General features: G+C 34.4%; 2 protein-coding genes across 2 annotated transcripts in view; one reads left to right on the top strand and one right to left on the bottom strand.

Moving 5' to 3' along the window:
* Window positions 1-10856, bottom strand: part of LOC102809192 (integrator complex subunit 5-like) — a 29701-nt gene extending 18845 nt beyond the window's left edge. The window contains exons 1-3 of the mRNA XM_085492533.1: window positions 10791-10856; window positions 6947-7145; window positions 5624-5727 (exon numbers count right to left, since the gene is read on the bottom strand). Coding sequence (XP_085348659.1) covers window positions 5624-5727; window positions 6947-7145; window positions 10791-10844 — 357 coding nt within the window. The 5' untranslated portion in view covers window positions 10845-10856. The remainder of the gene's footprint in view (window positions 1-5623; window positions 5728-6946; window positions 7146-10790) is intronic.
* A 145-nt stretch (window positions 10857-11001) lies between these two features.
* Window positions 11002-27092, top strand: part of LOC144363231 (mitoguardin 2-like) — a 38046-nt gene continuing 21955 nt past the window's right edge. The window contains exons 1-3 of the mRNA XM_085492089.1: window positions 11002-11225; window positions 14009-14239; window positions 16072-16215. Of these exons, the coding sequence (XP_085348215.1) occupies window positions 14032-14239; window positions 16072-16215 (352 nt within the window). The 5' untranslated portion in view covers window positions 11002-11225; window positions 14009-14031. The remainder of the gene's footprint in view (window positions 11226-14008; window positions 14240-16071; window positions 16216-27092) is intronic.

Raw genomic sequence — 27092 nt, 5'->3', positions numbered from 1 at the left:
ATAGGAAGTCCTAATATTCGCTAAAAATTGAGAATTCAAGATGTCAAAGATCACAAAGGAATTGAGATGGTAATTTTCAAAAAGAAGTCGAAAATGCAATTGTTGATGGATGACGGGCCGCGACATACAATCACTTTATTGAACAGCTCTGCTCTGTCGTCTACAATAACAGCAGAATTAAAAATTAAATGTCTTTTGCATAATGCTTTCAATCAAAAAGCGACCAGTTAGACAGAATAGCTCCGCTGTTTCAGCAGAGTCTTAAGTTTTTCCCTAATATCACAGAGGAAACTAATCTAATGTGGTCAATTCAAGGTACACATATATACATACATTTTTTCTCAGGATAACCATGAAATCATCCAAATTATTGCAAGATTTGTATACACAGCTTTTCAGATTAGAAATAATTTGTTAGTGTGAGTTCTCCAATAGATGAGTTGTATATGTGTGTGTATGTGTATATATACACATATAATTAGAAGACAATAACATCGATTACGACATCAAATGGAGAGTGTTATCGCGTGCTGCACCATACAATACTTCAAGCAAACGTTGCAACTTATGTATTAGAGAGAAATATATTATAATTTTCCAACCACATTACTGTAGTTTAAATAAAAGAAATGAGCTTTTTTCTTCCTGTAGACACAGAGCCAAATCGTTGCTATGCAACAACTAGTTTTAATATCGTAAACACACTCCATTGTTATGCAAATCTGTAGCACTTATAACGTAGTCTATTTCGGTAGTTTATATAATAAAGTCTTAACTCCTGATGAGTGAGGTACTCCATGTACCTTACAAAACAGTACTGTAGAGTGAACTTTACTCATGTAGTCGTGTTTTAATTTCTCTGTCCACATATGTAAATCTGCTCTACAAACTCATCGTTTAGTATCGAGCACTCTCACCTGGAATAATCGACTACCTTCCTAAGTACGCTCCTTGTAGATAGATAGATAGATATTTTATTTGACACAAAATTTAGCATGAATGAAAAAAACATACAATAAATCAATGGTCAAGAAAAACACAAATAAAACAATAGACTAAACTAAAGCTTAGAAATAAAATCAATAAATTTTCCCAAGCAATTGACAATGAAGCTATCTTTAGTGCCTAGCAAGCACTTGAATTTCTCATGAGTTGATAACTTGCAAATGTTATCATCATAAATTGCTAATTCAGCTTCAAATTTAGTACGAGCTTGTACAATCTGACTATTTTTACATGTGAGTAATACATGAATTTCATCCCCAATAGCCTGTTCATTACATAGAAAACAAAACCTTTGCTCTGGAGGTGTTTTATTATATCTAAGTTTTTCAATTGGCAACGCGTGAGAAGAAATGCGAAACTTAGTGAAGCTGACCCTGTGTTGCACATTTTTGATTTGTTCTATTTAAAATATGGTTCAAATTCAAAATTTTGTTTAAACTTGTTAAAAGTACGTAGCTTATTCTTTTCTGGTTTAAATACCGTTGGCAACCAGACTTTATTATAGTAAACTTGTTTGAATTTGGTTTTGAATTCTATAGTGTTAGATTCATCGCTAATTTTAGTTAATGTGAATAATCTTTTAACAAATGCTGTCCATGAATTACCATTCATTTTATTGTCAGTATTAAAAGCACAGTCCAGAAGATGATTATGTTTAATTGATTTTAGCCTTTCATAATACTTCAATGTTTGTGAACTAATGTCAATAATGAGAGGATAGCTACCAAGTTCAGCTCTAGTTGCTGCATTGCTAGCCTTATTATTAACACCTAAAATCTGTTTGCAAAGTTTAATGTGGAGTTGTTCAAAGTATGTTTTGTCATTAAACAGACTTTGTATAAAATTGTCTTCAGTTATTTCGTTATTTTTTGTTTTAACAAGTTTGAAAGTAAAAGCCCCCCATATCTCAGATCCATATAATAAAATGGGTAGGATTGTACTGCGATATAACTGAATAGCATTTTTTGGCGAAACTATATAATTGTGTAGGCTAATTGTTTGTTTTAATGCACCTATTGCACGCATTGCTTTTTTGACTAGATTATCGATAGCAATTGTAAAATTACCACTACTTTGAAAAGTGATACCTAAGTAGGTATATGTTGGGACAACTTTTACCTGTTGGTCTCCTAAGTAAAATTTGCCATCTATCTTTCTTCCCCTGTTATTAAAAATAATAATTTTAGTTTTGTTAATATTAACTCCAAGTCTCCATTTGATACAGTAGCTTTTAAACAAATTAAGATTATCTTGTAGTCCTGTACTTGTGTTTGAAAAAATGACAATGTCATCTGCAAAAAGTAGGCAATTAATATTGGTGCCATTAAGACTGACAGACTCAGATTTTTTAAGACTGTCAGATAGGTCATTGATGTATATGTTAAATAATAATGGGCTTAAGTTGCATCCTTGTTTAACACCACTAGATGATACAAATGGTTTGGTGCACCCCTGACCAGTCTTAATAGCATAGCTAGTATTTGAATACATTGATTGAATCAAATTTATACATTTTCCTGTCACTCCTGCTTTCCCTAATTTAAATAATAGCCCTTCACGCCAAACACTATCAAAAGCTTTGCGTAAGTCATTGTATATACTCGTCGAGCACTCTACGATCATCCGACATGGAGGAATTAAATCTTGGCTACTCCACGAAGAACATACCAATACCTACCCAGAAAGATTATCTACACCGCCTTACAGAGAAAACAGCACACTTCATACGAAGAATGCGATGGAAAGCTTACTTCTTCCTACACCTGAACAAGGCCTCAACCACCAAGCAGAACTACGGCTTCAATTCAACAAAAAACCCTCCACCCATAGACGAACTAAAAGAATTCAAGGATGGCATGATTAACATTATCAGATTAAACCAGTGAGAAGTAATTTTCTCAATGATCTCAACAGCGACGTCAAACGCATAATCAAAGAAAGCTTAGAAAGAACTCCCGTGTGCTGAAAGTATTGAAGACACAGTAAAAATTAATTCAAAATTACTTGTACTTGAGATATTGATGGAATAGCTGAAAACTAATTATGTAAATCAGGTAACTGATATGAACAGATTTAAGTGTAAAACTAATAAGGTCTGCACAATGTACCTAATTTCATTGAAATGTGATTAGAACCCAAAAAATATTAATTATTATGCTAATTAGAGAGTTAATATGAACAGATTTTAACCCAAAATTAATCAGGCTGTCTATTGTCCTAGAGCATTTATGTACCAAGTTTTATTCAAATGTGATGATCAATACTTGAGATATCAGTATTAATTAATTATATTAATTAAGTGATTAAGAAGCATACATATTTACCAAAAACTAATATGGTGTATAGTTCTAGGTTCATTGAAATGTGATGGGTACTCTTTAAAAGTTTCATTGAAATTCAATGAGTGGTTTGTAGACATCAGTGCAACAGCCATAGAACAGCAAAAAATTAACTAATTATGCAAATTAGGTAATTAATAGGCACAATTATTTATTCCAAAATTAATCAGGTCTCTGCATAGTCCTAGAAAATGTTGCAAGTCTCATTGAAATGTGATGATTAGTACTTGAGATATCAGGTGAAAAGCTGAAAATTAACTAATTATGCTAATAAGGTGATTAATATGCACAAATATTTACCCAAAAACTAATTAGGTCTCTGCACAGTCCTCAAGTAACTATGTACCAAGTTTCATTGAAATGTGATCATTACTACTCAAAATATCAAAAGCTGAAAATTAATTAATTATGCAAATTAGGTAATTAATATGTACTGATATTACCCTAAACACTACCAGGTCTGTGCAGTGTCATATGACATCTATGTACCAAGTTTTATTGAAATGTTATGATTAGTACTTGAGATATCAGTGGAAAAGCAGAAAATTGATTAATCATTATGTAAATTAGGTAATTAATAATATTAACAGATTTTTACCCAAAACTAATCTCGCGAGATGCATGAAAGACGCGCGTCGAACGTCTGCCGCAAAAATCGAACGATTTGATTTTGAACTCGAATTTTTTTATTTCGTAGCTCACATCGACCGGCCAATCTTCGACAGAGGAATATTGCTTCCAAATACCCTTATTTTATTGAAATTGCCTTTCATCAAATGTGGACAGCACATTATTAAGCATGGAAATGTCCCCCAAAATACTTTTGCGTTTGTCGAATCCCACGCGATGTTTGACGCCACTACGACGCTATGACCTTTGTTTGTCCTGTTTTTACGTTCGATTTCACGCATAACGCGTGATTCTCGCAGTGAACGGAAAATGGTCTCTTGAGCTAGTAGTTTTCAAGAAAAGGTCGAAAATAACAATTTTACCAAAAATAGACAATTAACGAAGACAGACAATCATCTATATGAACAGCTACGCTCTGTCATGTTCAACAAGTCATTGTCAATGACACGTCCCTGTTCCGTTCATATTTGAGTGACATATACATTCAAAGCAGATCATGACCGAAATGCACCTGCATATGTACAACACATTGTGCTAAATCTGAACAAAATCCATCCATGCATGACTGAGATCTGGTTCTGGAATTGTGAAAATACGTGATTTTGATGCATTTTCGGCCTTAAAATGGCCATCATTCCGCTATTGTTAAGCAGATCATGAAACAAATGCACATATCTATTTGTGACATGATGTACCATGTGTGTGTGAAGTTTGAACTTGATCAATCCAGACATGTCTTGGATACGGATCCAGAACTGAATTCTTTAACAAAATGGCCGCCAGTCGGCCATTTCGAACTTGATCCGAAAAAAAAAAAGACGTGCATCAAGGTCCTATTATGTTTAATGTATGTACCAAATTTGAATGAAATCCGTCCATGCATAACTGAGATCCGGGTCCGGAATGGTGAAAATGTGCGATTTCAATGCATTTTCGGCCTTAAAGCGGCCGCCATTTGGCTATCGTTAATGAGATCATGAAACAAATGCACGTACATATTTGTGACATGATGTACCTTGTGTGTGTGAAGTTTGAACTCGATCAATCCAAGCATGTCTCAGATACGGATCCAGAACTGAATTCTTTAAAACAAAATGGCCGCCAGTCGGCCATTTCGAACCCGATCCAAAAAAAAAAATGACGTGCATCAAGGTCCTATTATGTTTAATGTATGTACCAAATTTGAACAAAATCCGTCCATGCATAACTGAGATCCGGGTCCGGAATGGTGAAAATGTGCGATTTTGATGCATTTTCGGCCTTAAAATGGCTGCTATTCGGCTATCGTTAATCGGATCATGAAAAAAATGCATGTGCATATGTCCCATATAATGTGTGATGTATGAGTGAAGTTTGAACTTAATCGGTCCATGCATGTTCGAGATACAGGTGATCACGGACGCACGGACGCACGGACGCACGGACGCACGGACGGACGGACGCACACAGGGCAAAACATAAGTCCCCGTTTTCGGACTGCGTCCGAACGGGGACTAATAAAAGTGTCATTGACATACAAGAATTCAATTAAAATGTGGAGACATCTTATCTAGTCATCTTTTCTGCATCAGTTTCTACAATTTTTTTTTGCATAAATAGTGCATATTTATAAGACCATTAATATTTTTTAGTAGTCAGCATACACTCACAGTAAAAATTAGCGGAGCCCAAGCCTCTGAATTACTTTTAACAAAACCAAGCAGCACCATGTTAATATCTTCAATCATATTGTTGAGATCTGGGCCTAGACTTCCTGTAAAATAAAACAAATCGCTATCTGAGTTTTTTTTGTTTTTGTTTTTTTTCAAGGGTCGAGGATGGGGGTGGAGAAGGTACATAATATATAGAATTTGCCCAGTTTGTGACAACCAGAAAATTGAAAACAAAAAACATTTTTTTTTTCAATTGTAATCTATACAAAGAAAAACGAGAAACCATGATTAAAAATATTAAATACAATAAAAGCAACTTTATGACGAATGATGAACACCTAACAGAAATACTAAAAAGTAAAAATGACAAAATAATTAATGCCTTTACACTATTCAGGTCAAGTTAAGTAGAGTACAGTGATCATGTACATTCTACACTGTTAATTGACAGGATGGTTCAGGACTGAGTTTGAGTAAAGATGCTAGAAAAATTACAGAGAACATCAAAGAAAATAGAACGATTTTCAATGCGAGGCGAGGCCTCTAGGTGCATTACATTCTATTGCGTGATCATCCCTGTGCAGGTAACACATACACTACTGCCATATCATTCCTCCAGCCAGTTCACGTAACTTGTTTTTGAAAACATGCGGTATTAATTAAGTTCACAATAGAATAGTTTAGATACTGCTGTTCATATACTGTGGGACATAGACTTGTTTTTGTTTGAAATATAAAGCATAAGTATTTTTTCAGTTTATGTTTCATCCAGGGTTCTGCCCAGCCTGATTTGAGTGCCAGTCGCTATTTAATATTCATGAGATCATTAATATTCATGAGATCATTAATATTCATGAGATAATTAATATTCATTTTTCTATTCTCCTAGCTACGATTTAACTACTTTAATTATTTTAACTTTTATTTTAAATTTTTGACTGTAAAATTAATCTGCTTTGATAAAGGCGAAAAAATATATACACTTTATTTTCGTAGTGACCGGCACCGACCAGCGTGGGCAGATCCCTGGTTTCATCATACAGTTGTACAATCATAGACCATATATGAAATAAACTGCTACCCTGTTTAAATGTTGGATGAGGTTTTGTAAAGTGCATAATTTCTAGAGAAGGGTAAAATAAAATTAGAAATTTAATTAAAGTCAAAATAGTTATATAGTTAAATTCCTGTGGCCTGGTGATTTTCAGGTGTGTATACCATTTTTCAAAAAACTGGCATCTTTCATCACATGATTATATGAGATAAGGTCAAGACACTCCTTGTACTTATTGGCTGTTTAAGCTATAATAACTGACTTACCTTGTCCTTCTAACTCTACTACATGTGAATTCACACTCTCATCAAATACATGGCAAAGATGTTCCAATACTGCGGACCTCGCTGATGGTAATGTACGTAACAGAAATATGGCTGACTTGGCATGTTCCTCACTTGTCAATTTGTGCCCATGTATTGGGTGTGATCCATGAACAAAGGAACGAACTTCATTGAGAATTTCCTTACAAAATAAAAAAAAATTGTCAAATTTCAGAAAGATCCATGCATTAACCTTTTTCACCACCAGACTTTCTCGTCCAAATTTGTCTGTACTTTTTTTCTATATTTTTAGAACCAACAGACTAAATTTGGGTAAATTTTTATTTTTTAGTCAAAAAAGAGTTTGTTTTTTTTTTGTCGCAACCCTCTGCGAAGAAAAGTGCAGACTATAATCGGGACTATTTTGTGAATTTGAGGGAACTGGGGATGAAAAAGTTAATAAGTTTGAGTGGGTATTCAGCAACCAAAATAAATATAACCAAATCTCACAATGTAATAGTCACAGAACTATACCGGGTAGTTCAGATTTGTATAATTTTATACAGTTCAACTAAGACTGTATATTGTACAGTACAGTGACTGTACATTGTGTGGCAGAAACCTGTGTCTTATATTATAAATAAGTTTCTATATATTTATAGACACTAGCCCCCAGCATTCATTCAAACTCAAATATGTAACTTTGATTGGCTCAGCATTCATTCAAACTCAAATATGTAACTTTGATTGGCTCAGCATTCATTCAAACTCAAATATGTAACTTTGATTGGCTCAGCATTCATTCAAACTCAAATACGTAACTTTGATTGGCTCAGCATTCATTCAAACTCAAATATGTAACTTTGATTGGCTCAACATTCATTCAAACTCAAATACGTAACTTTGATTGGCTCAGCATTCATTCAAACTCAAATATGTAACTTTGATTGGCTCAGCATTCATTCAAACTCAAATATGTAACTTTGATTGGCTCAGCATTCATTCAAACTCAAATATGTAACTTTGATTGGCTCAGCATTCATTCAAACTCAAATACGTAACTTTGATTGGCTCAGCATTCATTCAAACTCAAATATGTAACATTGATTGGCTCAGCATTCATTCAAACTTAAAGTGCCTGTGCAATGCCCACCCTCACGTTTCCCATTTTAGATCTGTATCCCACTGAAATGGGCAGTTATTGATTTTTTTGCTGAAAATGATTACTCGTATCCATATTTCTCGTGTTGTAGCCACGCCCACCTATCCTGAAACGGTCGACTGTTTCCGGATTTCCGACTCTCGCCGAAAGTGCACCACCAAATGCCAAAATGTGAGAGGAAGTCATACCCCTGAACCGTAATAACACAGGTCATTCAGTATACCGGTACTTTTAAACGATATACATTTTTCAGTCGGCGTTTTTTTTCTTTTTTTTTTGTCTATTTTCTTCTTTTTTTTGAGAGAGAGAGAGAGTTTTTAGCTGTTGTGTTGTGGGCAGTTGCAATGAAACGTATAGTCATAGTGTAAGTATTCACACGTTTCTAATCGATCCGAAGGTGCGACATCAGTGGACGAAAGATTCATTTTTTGGAAAGACTGTCCTCGTCCATGAAAAAAACAACTAGGTTTAAAGAGAAACGCCGACAACATAAACCTGGCGCAACACTTTTGAAAGAAATAGATTCCGGACCATGATCACCGAGGCGGATTTCAGAAGAGAGAGAGACGTCCGACAAGTGTTTCAAATGAGTTGACTTTTTTGCGATCCTGATTATCGTTTTATAGAGACCATTTAGTTCCTGTTAAGTAAAAGGTAGCAATAATTTTGACAGTGACACGAAAACGAAGCGTCGGACAAACAGGAAATTACACAGCCCTTACACGGCTGATCTGCACTGGCTCGGAAGATGAATTCTGATTGGCTAAAAAAACAAAAAAACTTGTGGCGTTGAATGCACGTTCATTGTCAGTATTGTTATGCAAATTCAAACTAGCTAATCATTTACAACCTTCCGAGCCAGTGCAGATTAGCCCCCCTTACACACTGCTAACTGTTTTCATTTTCGAAGGCTAAAAGTTTCTGAATTGTTTGGTGATTGGTGTTGAATGTCGAATTCACACCTCTGTTCTTTTTTTACCTCTATGCTTACAGCTTGATCTGCGTAATAATTTATGAAATAAGAATCCGGGCTTGGTCAATGTGTTTCCACCAAATAAAGTTTTAATATGATGTTATAATTATGACAATCACGCCATGGATCACGCTAACTCGAATCCACTCTGAATTTATCTGTATGTGTGTCGTTCTCGATTATTTTTGTTATCCAATTAAACACCGCTTTTAACGCACTTGCCCTCGTCGTGACCCGATGCGTTCACCTATTTTCAACAAAATTTCAATTTATTTCCACGCGACTGTCATTTATTTAGTAACTGTGATTTGTTTGTTTTTAAATTATTTTATAGTGATCACTATGGTCTAATGTTTAGAATGTCAAAATATGTTCTCTTTTATTTTAATTTTGAAAGTTTTACTCAGACTATCGATGAATTAAAACAGTGTAGTGACGTGCCTAGTAACCTGCTAAATAACGAGATAATTCCGACATCAAATTCTATTTTGTCCAGCGACAGTGTACAAACGTGCGCCGCTGACGATCACGGTGACCAGCTACACCAGAACGAACATATTTCGCATCTAACTTGATTGGCTCAGCATTCATTCAAACTTAAATATGTAACTTTGATTGGCTCAGCATTCATTCAAACTCAAATATGTAACTTTGATTGGCTCAGCATTCATTCAAACTTAAATATGTAACTTTGATTGGCTCAGCATTCATTCAAACTCAAATATGTAACTTTGATTGGCTCAGCATTCATTCAAACTCAAATATGTAACTTTGATTGTCTCAGCATTCATTCAAACTTAAATATATAACTTAGATTGATTTCGGAATTCATTCAAACTCACTATTTTGATGTTTTGATTTCACAAATTTGTCAAGAAACCAATGAGTTTTATTGTTATCTTTATGTAATTTTAATTCAGCAGATTTTTAAACGCAGTGAATAATTACTGTATTTACAGTATATTAAACTGTACATAACGTACACCTATGCATTTTAGTCATGCAAAGTCAAAATAGTTACTTGTATATAGCCTAGAATCGATGCACGATCATTATAGTGACCTATATTGACCATCAATTTAATTTGTTAAATCAAGAGGGTCATCACCTGCGTACATGCTGGAATTGAGTCCCAAGTGATGATAACAACACATGCTAAAAACGCAAAGGTCACAGGTAGACGCTTGTTTGTAAACAATGACACGCTATGGCCATCTGATGCATGCATGCGCATATTAAGACTCCCCTGCTTTAATCCAATATGCTGTAGATGATCCTGTGATGGGGGGGGGGGGGGTCTGCGTAGCAATTAAACTGGCCAATGAAAAATTAGTTCCCATGGTTCAGCTTGTTGAAGCCAACACATAGTTTGGTGAGGTTTCAATAAATGGGATTGGAGTTGGATGAGATTTTGTTGAGACTTTGTAAAGTGCACAATTTTCTCGAGAAAGGGTAAAATAAGAAAAAGGAAAAAAGATTTTTTTTTGTAAACGATGATTGCAAACATATAGTGGTGGTTTTTATTATGAGACCGGTTGTTGTTGCTGTTGTTGTTGTTGTTGTTGTTGTTTTTATAATGTTGAAGTTGACACGCAAGTTCCGAGGCGCTTTATCTACGAAGAGAATAATTAGGCTGTTGATCTAACTCATGATATGATTTAAATATACAATGCATAATACAAACAAGCTCAAAGTGAAATGTTTGACACTACCTCTGACGTGTGAACAGGACCGTGGAAGCTAAAATCCATGCTCCCGCTCGCCATCTTTCTTTTTTCCGGAAGTTGCAGATGTCCTTCTTTGACCTCAGAAACAATAAACAACGAATATTGTGATTGGCTTATTGCTTGACAACGCCGTGATATTAGCCAATAGCGTAAAGGGTTGTATCAGAAGTCGGTAGCCCGGTGTTTGTCTGTTCGTCGTTAAAGAACAGTCACATGCGTAGACTCCTATTTCAGAAGCTATGGAAACGTGATTGTTACGTAATGGAATAATCAACACTTGTACAGCGTTAAAGATCATTTCGCGATTTATCCTTCTTGCGATGGCGTCGATGATATTTTTCGATACCTAGAAGTCCAAATAGTCAAATTCAAACAGCGGCAATATTGACAGAGACTTTCGTCATAGGTGACAACTTGCAGGTAAGACTAGCAGAACTATTATTTGTCAACTTATTTTACCATGAGTGAATGTTTATTCAAATTTTTGTATCGATTTAGAAAATTCATATCTAATAGAAACAAATTGTCTCACTAAAATAATAATTATGTATTAAATAAAGGAGAGTGTATTTTCTAATGACTTTGATCTAATTCACGCCATTTATTAATATTGAATTTATTGCATCCTTAGAAATAGTGTTAGTTAGTTATATGAAGTACAAAACATATAAAACTAAAGTAGAAGTAAAATGTCAGTTATTGTTATTTCTGATTTCAAATATTTTGTATAAGTATTCACCAACTTGTCTTATTAGTACGTCTTATCTTGAACTCATAATATATTTAAATATCTGGACATCACTTTTCAATTCTTCTGGAATAATGATATCAAAAATAACTTTTGTCTTTCTGTTACCGAAGACACGTAATTTGAAGGTGTCTGTCTACATCATGGTGATTATTCTTTAAAATTTCATATTTGCAATAAATAAAATTATCTCAATATAAAATACATGTATACGTATAACCTTACCTGAATATAGATTCAGAACAAGCTTACTTCAGTATATAATATACTTGTCTACTCAATTGAGTAATCATTGTCATTGTATTGTTTATGTGCTTACAGCTTTGAGTATGATACTCAAACACAGAAGAATGGAGATATATAATAATAAAATAATAATAATATAACTTTATTGCACCCTATAATGTTTCTACTCTTAGCTCTTAAAGCGGAGAGTCATCACATGCGCATGCATCAGATGGCCATAGCGTGTCATTGTTTACAAACAAACGTTTACCCTTGAGCCTTTGTGTTTTCAGCGTGTGTTGGGACTCAATTCCTGTGCATTTGACAACCCTCTCGCTTTAACTACAGTTAACAAAAAATTGCTTCCACTTTTTAAATATTTATAAATTTCAATAGCAGTTGAATCAAATCAGCCAATCAATGAGCATAGTGCACAATAGCAGTTGAATCAAACCAGCCAATCAATGAGCATAGTGCACAATAGCAGTTGAATCAAACCAGCCAATCAATGAGCATAGTGCACAATAGCAGTTGAATCAAACCAGCCAATCAATGAGCATAGTGTTGATTAGCCTGACAAGTTGGCATAGGTGGCGCCCTGGACTGCTGCGAACCCCACCCATTAATACATACATTAATACATAATACACAATGAATATTAATACATACATTAATAAATATATTGATACATAATGAATAATAATATTATCAAATACATTAATACATATCAATTTAATGGGTGGGGTTCGCAGCAGTCCAGACCTATGCCAATTTGTCAAGCACAGTGCACAACGTCATTTGAAAGTGTTTCAGCGTTATTCAATCGAACAATAGAAACATCTAATTTCAGTTTTATTTATAAATATTTATAAAGATGAAGGGAATGCCTTTGTTGCACTTATCCTAGTGGCCATTGGCAAACAAGTTGATGGCCAACAAATAGTTAGTAGCGAAGTTCAAATTGCCAGAAACTACACAAAAACACCAATTATGTTATAAAATACAGATATTTCAGATTTAAGTGTCTTGTATTATTATCAACTGATTCACTGACAGAATGATATCCACTTTCAATCACATTATTCTGCTGCAAACTGTATGGTTTATCACTCAAACAAAATATGCACAATTCTTGTACATAATTTCATAACAATAATTGAATATGGCCAATAATGACATGCATATGTGCAAAGTGTTTAATTGTGGATACAGTAAAATCTGTATTAGAAGCCGCATCCCTAATAGAAACCGAACCAAAAATTCACCATTTCTCATATGTGTAGATGCTCTAATAGAAGCCGCATCCCTTCTGTTGCATTGTACCATTTTAATAGAAGCCGCGGTTTCTAATACAGATTTTACAGTAGTAGTGTGCCACCAAGAGTTGACGAGCTATATAATCAAATTTTGTTCAAGGCCGGCAATTGGGGACACCAGTGATTAAATTTAAGCTCCATGGCGACCAAAATGGTTGCCACTAGTTCAAAACTTTTTTAATTCAATACATTTTTGGGTCAAACATGGCAGGCATTATGCATATTATAATAATAATGATTCCTTTATTGAGATTATTGAATGTATATTAAAATGATCATATCTTGGAAATATTATAATTATTAAAACTTGCCGTAGTTAATGCTGAGTGTTGATTAATTTTGAAATTTTAACAGCAACAAAAACTGAAGGCAATTTATTACAATTCCTTGTTGCTGCCAATATGTAAAATACCGGTAACAATTATTTTGGCCAAATTAGCTATGGGCATTCCACCAATGTATTTTTGGATTTTATGTACTGTAGAATACTTTATTTTCGCATGGAATTTATTTTCGCTATTTTCGCTGAAAGGATGGTTCCGTGAAAATAAAATCCAGCGAATATACATTTTTCCCTATATTTCACATTCAACTCGTCAAAAATCAGTGAAAATAAATTCCATACAAAACACCCAAAATGCCTTTTCAGCGAAAATTTATTCCAGCTAAAACAAAGTATTCCACAGTATCTCCTTCTATGTAGTATAACAACAGTCACAGCTATAAAATTTTGTCATTTTCGCTAACTTGCGAAAATAGTCTGCAAAATTAAAGAAGTTGGCATGGTGTGCATACATTACTGATACCATGTCTATTAGTGTTCGAATAAAAGTAGAGTGCAGAGATTTGAAAACAAAATCTGCAAATGTTACAAAATATACCTGTTGGTTATTTTTCTCCTACAATTTTCACAGGTGCTGGTAGCGACTTGATAATCATGATGTTATCAAAAACCAGACTGGCAGTTGCTATTGCTCTTAGTGGTGTCGCCATCTTCTTTGTTGCTGCCAATTATTTTAGACGAAGACGGAAACACTCTGCGAATAAGAGGCAGAAACCTTTGAAAGAGGTTATACCCCGTCAGGCTTTACCGCCTGGTACTGATCCATCAACTTTGAGAACTCATCGACGAGTTCCAAATCCTCGTAAGTTACTTTTTTAATTCTGAAAGTTAGTTTTTATAAAATAAGTGTTATGACTGGACTAGCCATTTTGCCTGAGTAAATTTTTTTTTTCTTATGCCATAATTCTTCCACGATATGTCTATAATCCAAACATCTTTGTATAATCATTTTCTCAGTCCTTCCCTCCAGTGTTCAGTTTAGCATTTTCACCACTAGAGTTTCTCGCCCAAATTTGTCTGCATTTTTTTCTTATATTCTTCAATATTTCTGGAAATGAACTCTAATTTTAGAGCCAACAGACAAAATTTGAGTCAATTTTAAGTTTTTGCTCAAAAAAATATGGCTGTTTTTGTCCCAATCTTCTCTGAAGGAAAGTGCAGATTATAAACAGGATTATTTTGTGAATTTGTGATGAAAAGAGGGACCTGGTGGTGAAAAGGTTAGACAGAGTTGTACAGTGTAATTTAACCATCTTTTTTTTTTACAGTTGAACTTTTGTTCTGCTCAAAATTTTAAATCTGAATTGGCATTAGATCACGAATTGGTTTCCCATTGAGGGCAATACTAATGTATGGATAAATGTCACAAATCCAGAACATTCATTGAGACTATAACAGCTGTCAGGTTACCGTAGTCTAGTATCTATTCATCAATAGTTTATAACATATTGGTTAATTGCATGAAGTGTGTCCTCTATGTTGATTTGATGTGTCACAGATGCACAGAGATTTACTTAATGCAACTAATTAATATGTTAATTAACCAACACATTACACCATCTCACTATAGTTATAGAATTTGAAAAGCCATGGTTGATATATAAGTGTAAAAAAGAAAATCAAGAGCCGCAAAATTTCAGTCAGAAGCTACAATATACCCACAGCCACATTTTTTTTTATACTTCTTTTTTTAGCAATCAGCTGACCCAAAAGTTGATTTCAGTCTTGTTAGAGAACACACCGATACACATTCAAAGAATAACACACTGTATAATTTGGCATACCAGAAAGATTGCCATAGCCACATTACACAGTCACATCACATGTGTATCACAGCTCTCAATATAAAAATATTTCAATCTGATCTGAATTCTATTTATCCCAAGAAAAATTGGAGATGATATATTATTTCTAACGATGTTTTTTGTGTGCAAGATTTGCAAGAACATCTTTATCACATGCTCCTCGATTAATAATGTGGAAAGTTTATTTTTTGATATGCTGAGTGAAAGATTGCATAAAATAAATGACAAAAAGTAAATAAAATTGAGAGTTTCCATGGAAACAATACTTGCCATATTCCCTATAGCGTTAAACCATCTTTTGGTGGGGAAATGGTGGCCAATTTGGATTGGAAAACAGTGTCCATTTTGGATTGGAAAACAGTGTCCATTTTGGATTGGAAAACAGTGTCTATTTTGGATTGGAAAACAGTGTCCATTTTGGATTGGAAAACTGTCCATTTTGGATTGGAAAATTGACAAAATACATACAATTGAATTTTTTCTTTGGAATTTAAAACAGCCAATCTAAGATTAATTTATCAAAATTTCAGGAAATTCCTGCCTAAAATTATGTTAGACAAGATTATCTTTAAACCCCACCTGTCTTTGTGCAAATGCAAATGAACAATGTATATCACCCACATAGGTGAATATGGCAACCATGACAACCATCCGTTGCTCCTTAAGTATCCCATCGTGTATTCACATCTTTTTATTTAACTTCCATCTTTGTATTTTTCTTAAGGACATCATCAATTAAACTCCTGCATTCCAGTAGTTGCTGCAATTTCTACAAGAACAGAAATCTATTTTTTTCTTTTTGTCTAACTAATAAAGTTTGTTTTTTAAGGAAACAAACCATCAGATAGGCGAGTACATGTTCCCGGAAGTGCCAGACGGAGCCTGACTGGGTCATTTGGACTAGGGTCACCAGTGGGTCAAATGTCACCAAAGAGTCACGAAAACCTTACAGCACAGCAGCTATTGGAACTAGGTATTTGTTTACCTCGTTATTGTAGTTTAGCAGCAGCTCACATCCACACACTTGTTTAGTGAATGCTGCTGTACATGATCAGCCACTATAATCGAAGGATCAAGCTTATTAATGGTGATCCTGACTGACTGGCTTTGTCACAGCAGCATGAACAACAAGAACATGCTAGACTGTGCCTTGTGTACTTTATAGCATGAAATATTTGTCTGCTGGCTCCACATTGTGTTCTTGTTTAGAATTTGTGGTAAATGGACATCTTTATGCAGATTAAAAACAGTAATGTGTCAACAATAATCTATCTATCATGAATTCCAGTCTTTTGATGCATTCAATAGGCAGCCTCACTGTGATGATGTATGATACTCACCAGCAGTGCGCTAACGAATGTTACTTGCTCATCAACACAGGCTCATGACCTGCTGCGCTAACATTGCCCATAAGTTGTTTTATTAACAGAAACACATACGTGTATATAATTTAATAACAACAACAGCAAACACTGTTATTTTATTTCTGAATGTGAACAACTGTGGTTCAATACACATGAGCAGAATGTAAGCATAGACTATCCAGAAAAAAAATTGGTGACTATCAGTTTTATTTCACATTTTTGACTGAAAATGAAATAGCACTGAGTGACAGAACAACTCTCAGAGAAGCAAATAACTGCTACCTGGTAATGTCAATCTGATGTTGGTAGTTGCTATGAGAATTTTTACTGTAATTGACATCACGACTGTTTCCACAAGTTTCACATCTGTACAGCCAGACCTGAGTGTCTTTGTTACGTCTGGCTACACTATGGGACATATAGATCGCCGTGGTTACACAGTATCTGCTCATATTAATAAGCTTGGTTATTAAGCATCCATTTTTAGGAATGCTCGGTGGTTCAGGGAAAAATGTGACATGATGCGTAGCTTCTTTGTAGACGATTTGTAGCAGTACACAAATACTGGTTTCAGTCACCCTTACAGTACTTACATGTGTACTGTGAATTAACATAACCCTGCTGTGTATTTGCTGTCTCATCCATTGCTACAATGTATGTCCTACATCTATTGCTGACTGACTATGGAGTCCCACAGAATTTGAATGAAATCAATTCAGACATGCCATGACATGTCAAAATGATAATTTTGTACAACTTCAAACTTCAATAAAAAGTAATTTAACCAATAAAACCATTTCTTATTCTTATCTAATTTAATTGAAATTGGTGAATTATCTTGCTTGGGATAATTTATTCCATCAAAATTTGATCAGTTTCTACATTTTTATGCATTTTCCTTAACCCTTCAACTACCAGATATTTTTCTTACCCAAAGTTCATTGCGAATATTTTCACATTTTGTAAAATTTTCACTAAATTTAATCATAATTTTGGAACATACAGACAGTTTCAGATATTGCATTTAGGTTTTATCCAAAAGGTTTGTCAATTTTTATCAACATTCCATGTGGGGAGGAGCAGACTGTACAAAGGTTAATGTCTTTGTTAATTTTAGACCAACTCAACATAATAGATCTAAATCAATTTATTTTGTGAAAGGTGACAAAAGTTAACTTTGGTGCTCAAATGGTTAATGATATGCAAATTACCTAATTAATATGCATAGATGGTATAGAACTATTTTGTGAATGGTGACAAAAGTTGACTTTGGTGCTCAAATGGTTAAGGATATGCAAATTACCTAATTAATATGCATAGATGGTATAGAACTATTTTGTGAATGGTGACAAAAGTTGAGTTTGGTACTCAAAGGGTTAATGATATGCAAATTACGTAATTAATATGCATAGATGGTATAGAACTATTTTGTGAATGGTAACAAAAGTTGACTTTGATACTCAAAGGGTTAATGATATGCAAATTACCTAATTAATATGCACAGATGGTATATAGAACTATTTTGTGAATGGTGACAAAATTGACTTTGGTGCTCAAATAGTTAATGATATGCAAATTACCTAATTAATATGCACAGTCGGTATCTAGAACTATTTTGTGAAAGGTGACAAAAGCAGACTGTTGTACAATCGTGCTATTAAGATTGTGGTTGTTGTGACAAGCACTTCAACAATTTATCAGCATTTTAATGACATTCCTCACTTTTTTCTATTATTTTGTTTTTATTCTCTTACTGTTCTGTTACTTTTATTTTACATTTTTCTTTGCTGCATATGGCACGAGAATGACTTCAGATTTTCAAGTTATATTTTTTTTTAGCTAAACAATATATGTATTAGGGCAGAATTTATTTATTTATTTATTTATTTATTTATTTATTTATTTATTTATTTATTTATTCATTTATTTATTTATTCATTTATTCATTTATTCATTTATTTATTCATAGGATTTTACAGGAGAGCCAATTATAGTAATTCTTGTTTGTAAAATTCATTATTTATTTCATTTTATTGTATTATATTTTTAAATTACTGTTTTAGCCCAAGATTAAACAAATTGGCAACTGCTATTCATATTTTTATGATTTCTTTTTAATTGTATGTTACATTACTTTTTAATTATTATTTTTTTTAATTTCATTTTCATTTATTTTGTTTTTAGTAAATGAAATTTGTGAATTGAAGAAAGCGACTGCAGATTATAGACTAGATAGATTAGCATATGCTCTCTTCGAAGGTAGACATATGATAGATTCATTGAAGTATTTGTACGACACTGATTTGAACGACGATGAAGTCATGATGGGACTCTATACTAACTATCATCGGCAACCAGCAATATGCATCTGGACAGCCGGGCATCAGTATGTGCAGTTCCAGCATGGTGGGAAAGAAAGCAATCTGATGTTAGTGTTTGACGATTACCGATTCTCACCAGAGCCTCTTTGTCAAAATGATCTTCTCAAATCTTTGGAATTTTATAAAGATACTGGTTACGGCTTCAAGAAAACAAAAGCAACTGGTCTTGGTATACCCATCTACGTCAGTAAGGTCCTGCTCTCACATATGTGTTGTGGCTTAGCGAAAAATAGTTCAAATGTTTTGATGTTCAATGAGTGTGAAAATAACGTAGCTAATCTCAAGGTGTTGGAAGATGAGGAAAGAGTGGCAGATGCTGATCAAGAACCGCTCTATGTTACCATAGAAACAATATCTGTTCCAGATCTACAGCAAGTTGATGGTGAAGTCTTTCAATATGGTAAAGAATGTTCTACAAAACTACGTGAAAAGAAAAGTTCATCTGAATCATTTCAAGATGTTCAAAAAATTATGACCAATGCTCAAAGAACCCAAAGTGAAAACGAGACCAATGCTAAAGAAACCCAAAATAACAATGTAAACGAGAATGTTGCTGTTATGACCAATTATCAAAGAACACAAAGTGAAAACAATACAGAGAGTAATGCGGCCAAAACCAATGCTAAAGACACCAAAAATAACAATGTAAACGAGGATGTCGCTGTTTTGATTAACACTCAAGAAACCATTGTTACGACCAATGCTGAACAAATCAAAAATAAAAACAAAACAGATATCACTGTTACTAGCAATGCTCAAGGAACCAAAAGTGAGAACAAAACAGATATCACTGTTACAAGCAAAGCGCAAGGAACCAAAAGTGAAAACCAAACAGATATTATCACAGTTATGATTAACGCTCAAGGAACCAAAAGTGAAAACCAAACAGATATTATCACAGTTATGATTAACGCTCAAGGAACCAAAAGTGAAAACCAAACAGATATTATCACAGTTATGATTAACGCTCAAGGAACCAAAAGTGAAAACCAAACAGATATTATCACAGTTATGATTAACGCTCAAGGAACCAAAAGTGAAAACCAAACAGATATTATCACAGTTATGATTAACGCTCAAGGAACCAAAAGTGAAAACAAAACAGATATTATCACAGTTATGATTAACGCTCAAGGAACCAAAAGTGAAAACCAAACAGATATTATCACAGTTATGATTAACGCTCAAGGAACCAAAAGTGAAAACCAAACAGATATTATCACAGTTATGATTAACGCTCAAGGAACCAAAAGTGAAAACCAAACAGATATTATCACAGTTATGATTAACGCTCAAGGAACCAAAAGTGAAAACCAAACAGATATTATCACAGTTATGATTAACGCTCAAGGAACCAAAAGTGAAAACAAAACAGATATTATCACAGTTATGATTAACGCTCAAGGAACCAAAAGTGAAAACAAAACAGATATTATCACAGTTATGAATAATACTCAAGGAACCAAAAGTGAAAATGACACTCTGAGTATTGCTGGCAATCATAATTTCAGAAATACTTTGAGACAACTCTCAACTGAAAAAGGAGCGAATATTATCAACGGCGCTCATGGTGATGAAAACTTAACAAATGAATTAGCAGAAGTCAGCAAAACAAATAGTCTACACAAATGTATCATTCCCACCATTACAATAAAATCTGAAGTTGACTGTCCTTGTCCTGCGAGTCAGGCAAAGTTTTCTCCTAGTACTCAATCTTCCAGAAGACCATCAATGTATGATTGGCATATCAGTACACCACATATAGAAAACTCAGCCAAAACTGACACCAGGTCAGTGAAAAGTAAGTCTGCTGAATCAAAGAAGGGAAAAGATATTACATCCTCAGTATCCGGATCTATTCAACCAATTGGCTCCTCTCAAATACTTACCCACAAATCTGATAGCTCTCAAACAAAAATCAATCATGCAACTGACAGTGTATCGAGATCAAGTAAAATTGGTGGGCCAAACTGCTCACCCTCAAAGGAGACAGCTGTACATGAACAACCAATCAGCTCACCCTCAAAGAAGGCATCTGCACATGAACAACCAATCAGCTCTCACTCAAAGATGAAAGCTGTACATGATCCACCAATCAGCTCACACTCAAAAGAGACAGCTGTACCAGATGGACCAATCAGCTTACGAGCTGAAATGACAAAAAATGCCTTATCCCATACAACAAGCTTGATAGAAGCCATACCACCTTGCCGTCAGAACAAGCAACGAAACGTCAGTTGTGACGGACACATAGGAATAAAACTTGAACCAGATCTAAATAACAATTTACATCCTGTCATTGACTATGAAAAGTCATTTATATGGAAAACCTTTCCATGGACTGGAGAGGATGGTAAACCTATTCCACGAGAATATAAATGCTACATGTACCGAGATGTTGCGATACAAGCTGATAAAAAATCTATAAACACTGATCTATCATACTGTCCCCCAGTGGAAAGTAACTTCGGAACCACTGGAATTATTAAAACTAGATGTGAAAAACAAACTGTGGAAACGCAAACTGATGAAATAGAAGATGACTGCAGTTTTCAATATGTTGATGCACTGGAATACCAACCCACGTTAGAAGGAACTTTGCAGTGGGCTAGAGATAAAAGTGTCAACATGTTCTACAGTTGTTTGAATATTCTGGATGCAGCTATTTAATGATGTCTAAAAATCCGGCAGCCTCTGTGATACCTGTAAACTGCCATTTTAAAAAGCCACTACATTTTTTCTGCAACCCTGTGATACCCATTGTGAACCCATGAGAGCCATAGATGGTACATTTATTTCTACTACAGCTACTATGCACCCAGTCCTGCAGTATTTATTCTACTGCCACTACATTTTATTAATTTTATTAATTTAATACTACTTTGGTATTATTAAGGTTCTGATTGTAATTACAAATAAACTAAAATGTTAACGCATTTTTTTGTTCTAGTTTATGTTATGCCCAGAAAATTTTTTTAAGCTTCTTGTCATCATGTGCATCAGTTCAAAATATGTACAATTTTTTTTATCAAATTAACAAACAAAAAAAATTAAAGAAAAATTAAATTGTTATCAAATATTCATCAATTTTAATGACAATTTGAAAAAAAAATTGCTCAAGCATTGATTGTTCTGTGGTCCACTCTTTGGGTTGCTGTGCCAAAGTTCTATGATGTCACAAAAATGCATTACAATATTGATGCTGTGCCCATCAAAGGACGATGTTCTTCGTAACAAGCGTACTCGAGATATGGGTCCCATATAAGCAAAGAAGATGACTTTGCTTCTTGTACAGATCAACAAGAACAAAAAACAACAAACAAACGCTACTAGCAGATATTTCTTGGGTGTTTGGAGCGCATTAAAAAACTCTAAGCAGTCAAAGTCACATGGTTTTCTATTTACTTTTGATTTTGGATCGCATTTTCAACTTGGGAATGGTATAAAATGATGCAATTCTTTCTTACAGAATATTTCACGTTCTAGGTGCACATAATTCAACACCATTTCTGTCTGCACCAGCCAAATGTATTGTGTCGGAGTTTTAGATGAGCTTCTGCCTTGCTATCAATCAGAATATAAATGTTCGAATGACGCAGACTGGTCTCTGTAAAAAATAAACGACTCATACTAACACTGACAGCACTAATGAAAGATATCAGGATATAAACATCTGATAGACGAGTTTGGGTTGATTGGTTGCTTAGCTACCGTGTGTAGGAGGGGGAATATCTAAGGTAATATTAAATTCAGCCATCTTGAATATACAATTTTAGGCAGATACTTAATTTTCGCTGAAGGAATAATTCAGTGAAAATAAAATCCAGCAAATATACATATTTTCTATATTTTACATTCGTCAAAAATCAGTGAAAATAAATTCCATACAAAACACGCACAAAGTTATTCAGCGAAACTTAATTCCAGCTAAAATAAAGTATTTTACAGTACATTAAAAAAGGCAGAAAAAAGTACTTTACATTCGCGCACACACAAACACAATAAAGCTCAACGTGATACAATTTATAACATGGGTATCCATACGTACTTTAATAGTAAGATATATCTGTGAGATAATGACCGGATTTATATTCAAATTGCATGCAAATGAATTCAGGAATGACCTCCTATTTCTGTCAGGCTGTGCAATTTGATACTCATGTTATTAGGAAGACCATAACAACTACTTTGACAAGATATCGTTAAAACAACTGTTTCACTGTTAAGAGATCAACAACTTTTTTTTTTAAATTGACAGCTACAAATATCTCAAAGCTCTGATCATACACAAAATTGTTAATACTTATTTGTGTACGGTACATGGTATGTTCAAGTAATCTGTGAAATCTACTCAAACTGGAGGGCTTAAACTCCGGCTTCGCTATCCACAGATTGCACCAGTACTTCATTTATCAAGCATGATTTGCATACAAGACTGTAATTTTGGTTTCGTAGTTTGTCCAGGTTTCTTTGTATACATCCAGTGCCATGGTTTAAGGACGCCACTAAATCTTTCCTGCAACAATATTTTGCTAAAAATTGAAGCGGTTTATAATTGGAGCAAATTATGCAAGATCCCACAGTAAACAAATAAATTTATTTCTGTGGAAACATAAAATTTTGGGGAAAATCTGTTTAAAAATGTCTTCAATCTGCTTCAGTCTGTACTATGACACAGGCACCACAGCAGGAATAGCATAGTTTGGTCATAGATTATTATAAAGTATTTTATCGGAAAGGAAATTGCAAAAGAAATCGGTGTTTGTAATGTGCCAGGCGAAAATCATCAAAAACAAAAACTAAACGTTGTAGATTAGATTCAAAAAAACTATAACACAAGTATCGTACTTATCGTTTCTTCAATAAATCTTAAAAATTTAAAGATGTCAAAGTCAAAGTCGCTAATCAATGTAGATGCTAAAATTGGTTCTCTTTGTATTGCAAAGCGGATGGAAAAGTTTTTATCAAAACTTATTCACTATAACGCAATCAGCTTTCGTTAAGGGGAGGGACGTCACGGATTTAATTAGGTTAATTGAGGAGGTACTCCTTAGTACTGATGAGAATAATATCCCAGGTATATTAGTTGCCATTGATTTTGAGAAGGCTTTTGATTCTTTAGAGTGGCCTTTTTTGTTTGATTGCCTGAAAACTTTTAATTTTGGTCCATCATTGATTCGTTGGGTGAAATCGTATTACTGTAACGTGGAAAGTTCGATTATCAATAATGGTTTTACCACGGGTTATTTTAAAGTTCAGAAGGGGGTCAGACAGGGGGACCCTTTGTCCCCTACATTGTTTATTCTGGCGCTGGAAGTGTTTTTAGCCCCCGCCGGATCTGCGTTCCGGGCGGGGGGTTTAATTTGGGTCGTGTCTGTGCAATGTGTGTGCACATTTTCATGTTACCAGCTTTTTCTCACACATGTGTGATCCAATTCAGTTCAGAGTTGGTACAGAGACAGAAATTGATGGTGCTATGGTGCACATCAAGTTATTTTTTCGAGTCTTCAAAGTTTCACTGTGTTTTTCCTTGATTTTTAACATTTTTCCTTCAAAATCCGACTTTTCCCAAAATTACCCGAGTTTAATCCGAGTTTTGATGACGCTTACGCAGTTCTCGTCTCGGTGGAAATCAGTCAATTTTGTGAGGATATTGTATCCCGGAATTGTATCTTTATTTGCGCAACGCTTCTATGGACAAAATTGTGTCTCGTCAATTTCAAAGGTAAGGAACTGTGCTTGTTATGGTATTTATACACTTTGTATTATCGTTTGTGTCTCGGGTTTGGTGATCGTGAGAAACTATTGCTAACCTGTTGAGAGTTTCGCCAGAAAAACTGCCTTTTTATTATGGTTGTAGGAACTGATTATGTATTGTGTAAATTGAAAGTTTACCTCGTGACTTAAGAGGTTTGCAGTGCTCTCACCGGGATTCAAACGTCGTGGTGGTGACCGTGTCGGCGCAATGCTGCTCTGAGATGCTTGCCAGACTCTGCCTCGCTCAAAATCATTATCGCCATGCTTGATTTTTGCAACATTTACATTTGTTTATGATTTCCACAGCTATTGTTCTATGAGATGCGTCCTCGCTGTTCATAAACAGCCATAAACAAGTTTAGTTGGGTTGGCATGTACTCATTGAAAGTGTTGGTTTATTTACGTAATCCACTGATCACGCAATAGGCGAAGTTAAAAATATGTCGCTACTCAGGAGAGCTTGCCCACAAAGCTAAATGTCCCAATATAAACGTACCGGTACGTTTATTTTTTCCACAGAAAAATTCCACCCGGCACATTTTTATTTGGGACGGTACGTTTATTTATTTTTCTAAATCCGATTAAAAAAATCATGCCTTTTTCCCCATGAGAAACGAAGCCAAAAGATCGCACTAAAACATCGGTAAATCTGGTCTTTCGTGTTGCTTTCACCATGAGGTCGCTGAACTGTCATATTTAAATGCTTTATGGTAACTTGAGCACATGGGAACCATCCAGCATTTTGATTGGTTGATTAGCGACTTGACCTATCTGGTCAAAAAACACGCGTCGTGGGCATGGATAACATGGCGGATATTGTCTCATCGAGCGTTAACATGTAACCGAAAACATTTGCTTACGATAAAACTAAGTTGAATTTTACTTGCATTTCATAACAATTCAACGAATTTATTTTTTGTACGTTAATATAATCACTACTGAGTACTAATCAACAATTACAACACTTCGAAAACAAGTAAGCTACCGTACCGTGATCATTTGCTACCAACAAAAAAATAATGCATAATAAATATAGTGAATATTTTTTGTTGTCATGTGAACAGTTTTTTTGATTGACTGTAATTTTCCAACATTTCATGACGTCTATTGTAGCACCAAATTATGGCCTTTCACTCCTCCTTGACGTCTATTTAAACGATTATACGGCATCTTGTCGCCAGCCACGAATGTCACACTAGACGAACTTGATCGATACTGCCGACCATTCCATGCATTTTTTATCAACGCACGACGACACGCAAATCGAGAAAAGTATTGTCCTTGCAACAATTTCGTGCAATACGTCACCACTATACAGTGACTGATTTAATTTTTATTCAACATTAAAACAAACTACAGTGAGTTGTTCTATGGTCGTATAAAAATAAAATAAACTACATTAAGATACAGTAAAGTTAACCAACTAAACAGAATGCTAAATAAAGCTAAATAATATTACAAACACATATAGATTCACAATAAACTTGTACGATCACATTAGAGTCATAACTATGGAAAGAATATTTTTATATTTGGTGGAGCTGCTCATATATCATCTGCATACATTTTTGTATGTATTGTGCAGTTTCCCAGCCAGTCAGACTCGAGTAGTGATTGGTTTGCTACTTCATTACATCTTGCAGCCTTTCAAACAGTATATTGCTACACATGCATCAATTGTTGTCCATGTATATTCCTAATTGCTCAGTGAAAACTTGCAATTTCTTTCTGGCTGGTATAAATATATTAAGTAATATGTTTTCGTACTGAAAAGACAGTACACAAATATCTTTTTTAATTAAATTTAACAGCTAATGGGAGCATATATGCTACAACCTCTGCTTACTTTTGACTAAATGTTTTTTTGTTTTTTTCAGGTGCAGAGCCAGATTTTTTTTCTTGGAAAGCAAAGCCACTGAAACTGCATATATTACAAAAGCCTACTATTCGCTGCATGTCTGACAATTGTATAAAGTTTTGCAGGTCGTCTTTTTTTTTTTTGAGAAGTGCTGTCAACCAAAGCATAAATATGTGTTTCTCTGTACATAAAAGTTCAATTTCACACGATTTGTTAATATTAATGTATGATAATAAAAACTTGATAATATTTTTCTGGATTCTTGCACTTTATTTGTATCATTGTCATATGAGAAGTACTCTTGTCCTTATTTAGAGATATTGAAACTAATTCAGGGCCACAAACTACATGTAGATCTGTACATGAAGTACATGGGAAGTAAAGTTGTTGACACAGGTAATGTACACCAAGGATTGTCATTCATGACCTGTTTGATTGGATAAAGTTTTACGACTTGGAGGTCATTTTTTCCCTCAAAAATCTAAAAAAA

This window comes from Saccoglossus kowalevskii, chromosome 17 (genome assembly GCF_978046115.1).
Source record: "Saccoglossus kowalevskii chromosome 17, keSacKowa6.1, whole genome shotgun sequence".
Taxonomy (NCBI): domain Eukaryota; kingdom Metazoa; phylum Hemichordata; class Enteropneusta; family Harrimaniidae; genus Saccoglossus; species Saccoglossus kowalevskii.
The sequence above is the reverse complement of the archived record's forward strand: the minus strand, read 5'-3'. Positions and strand labels throughout refer to the sequence as shown.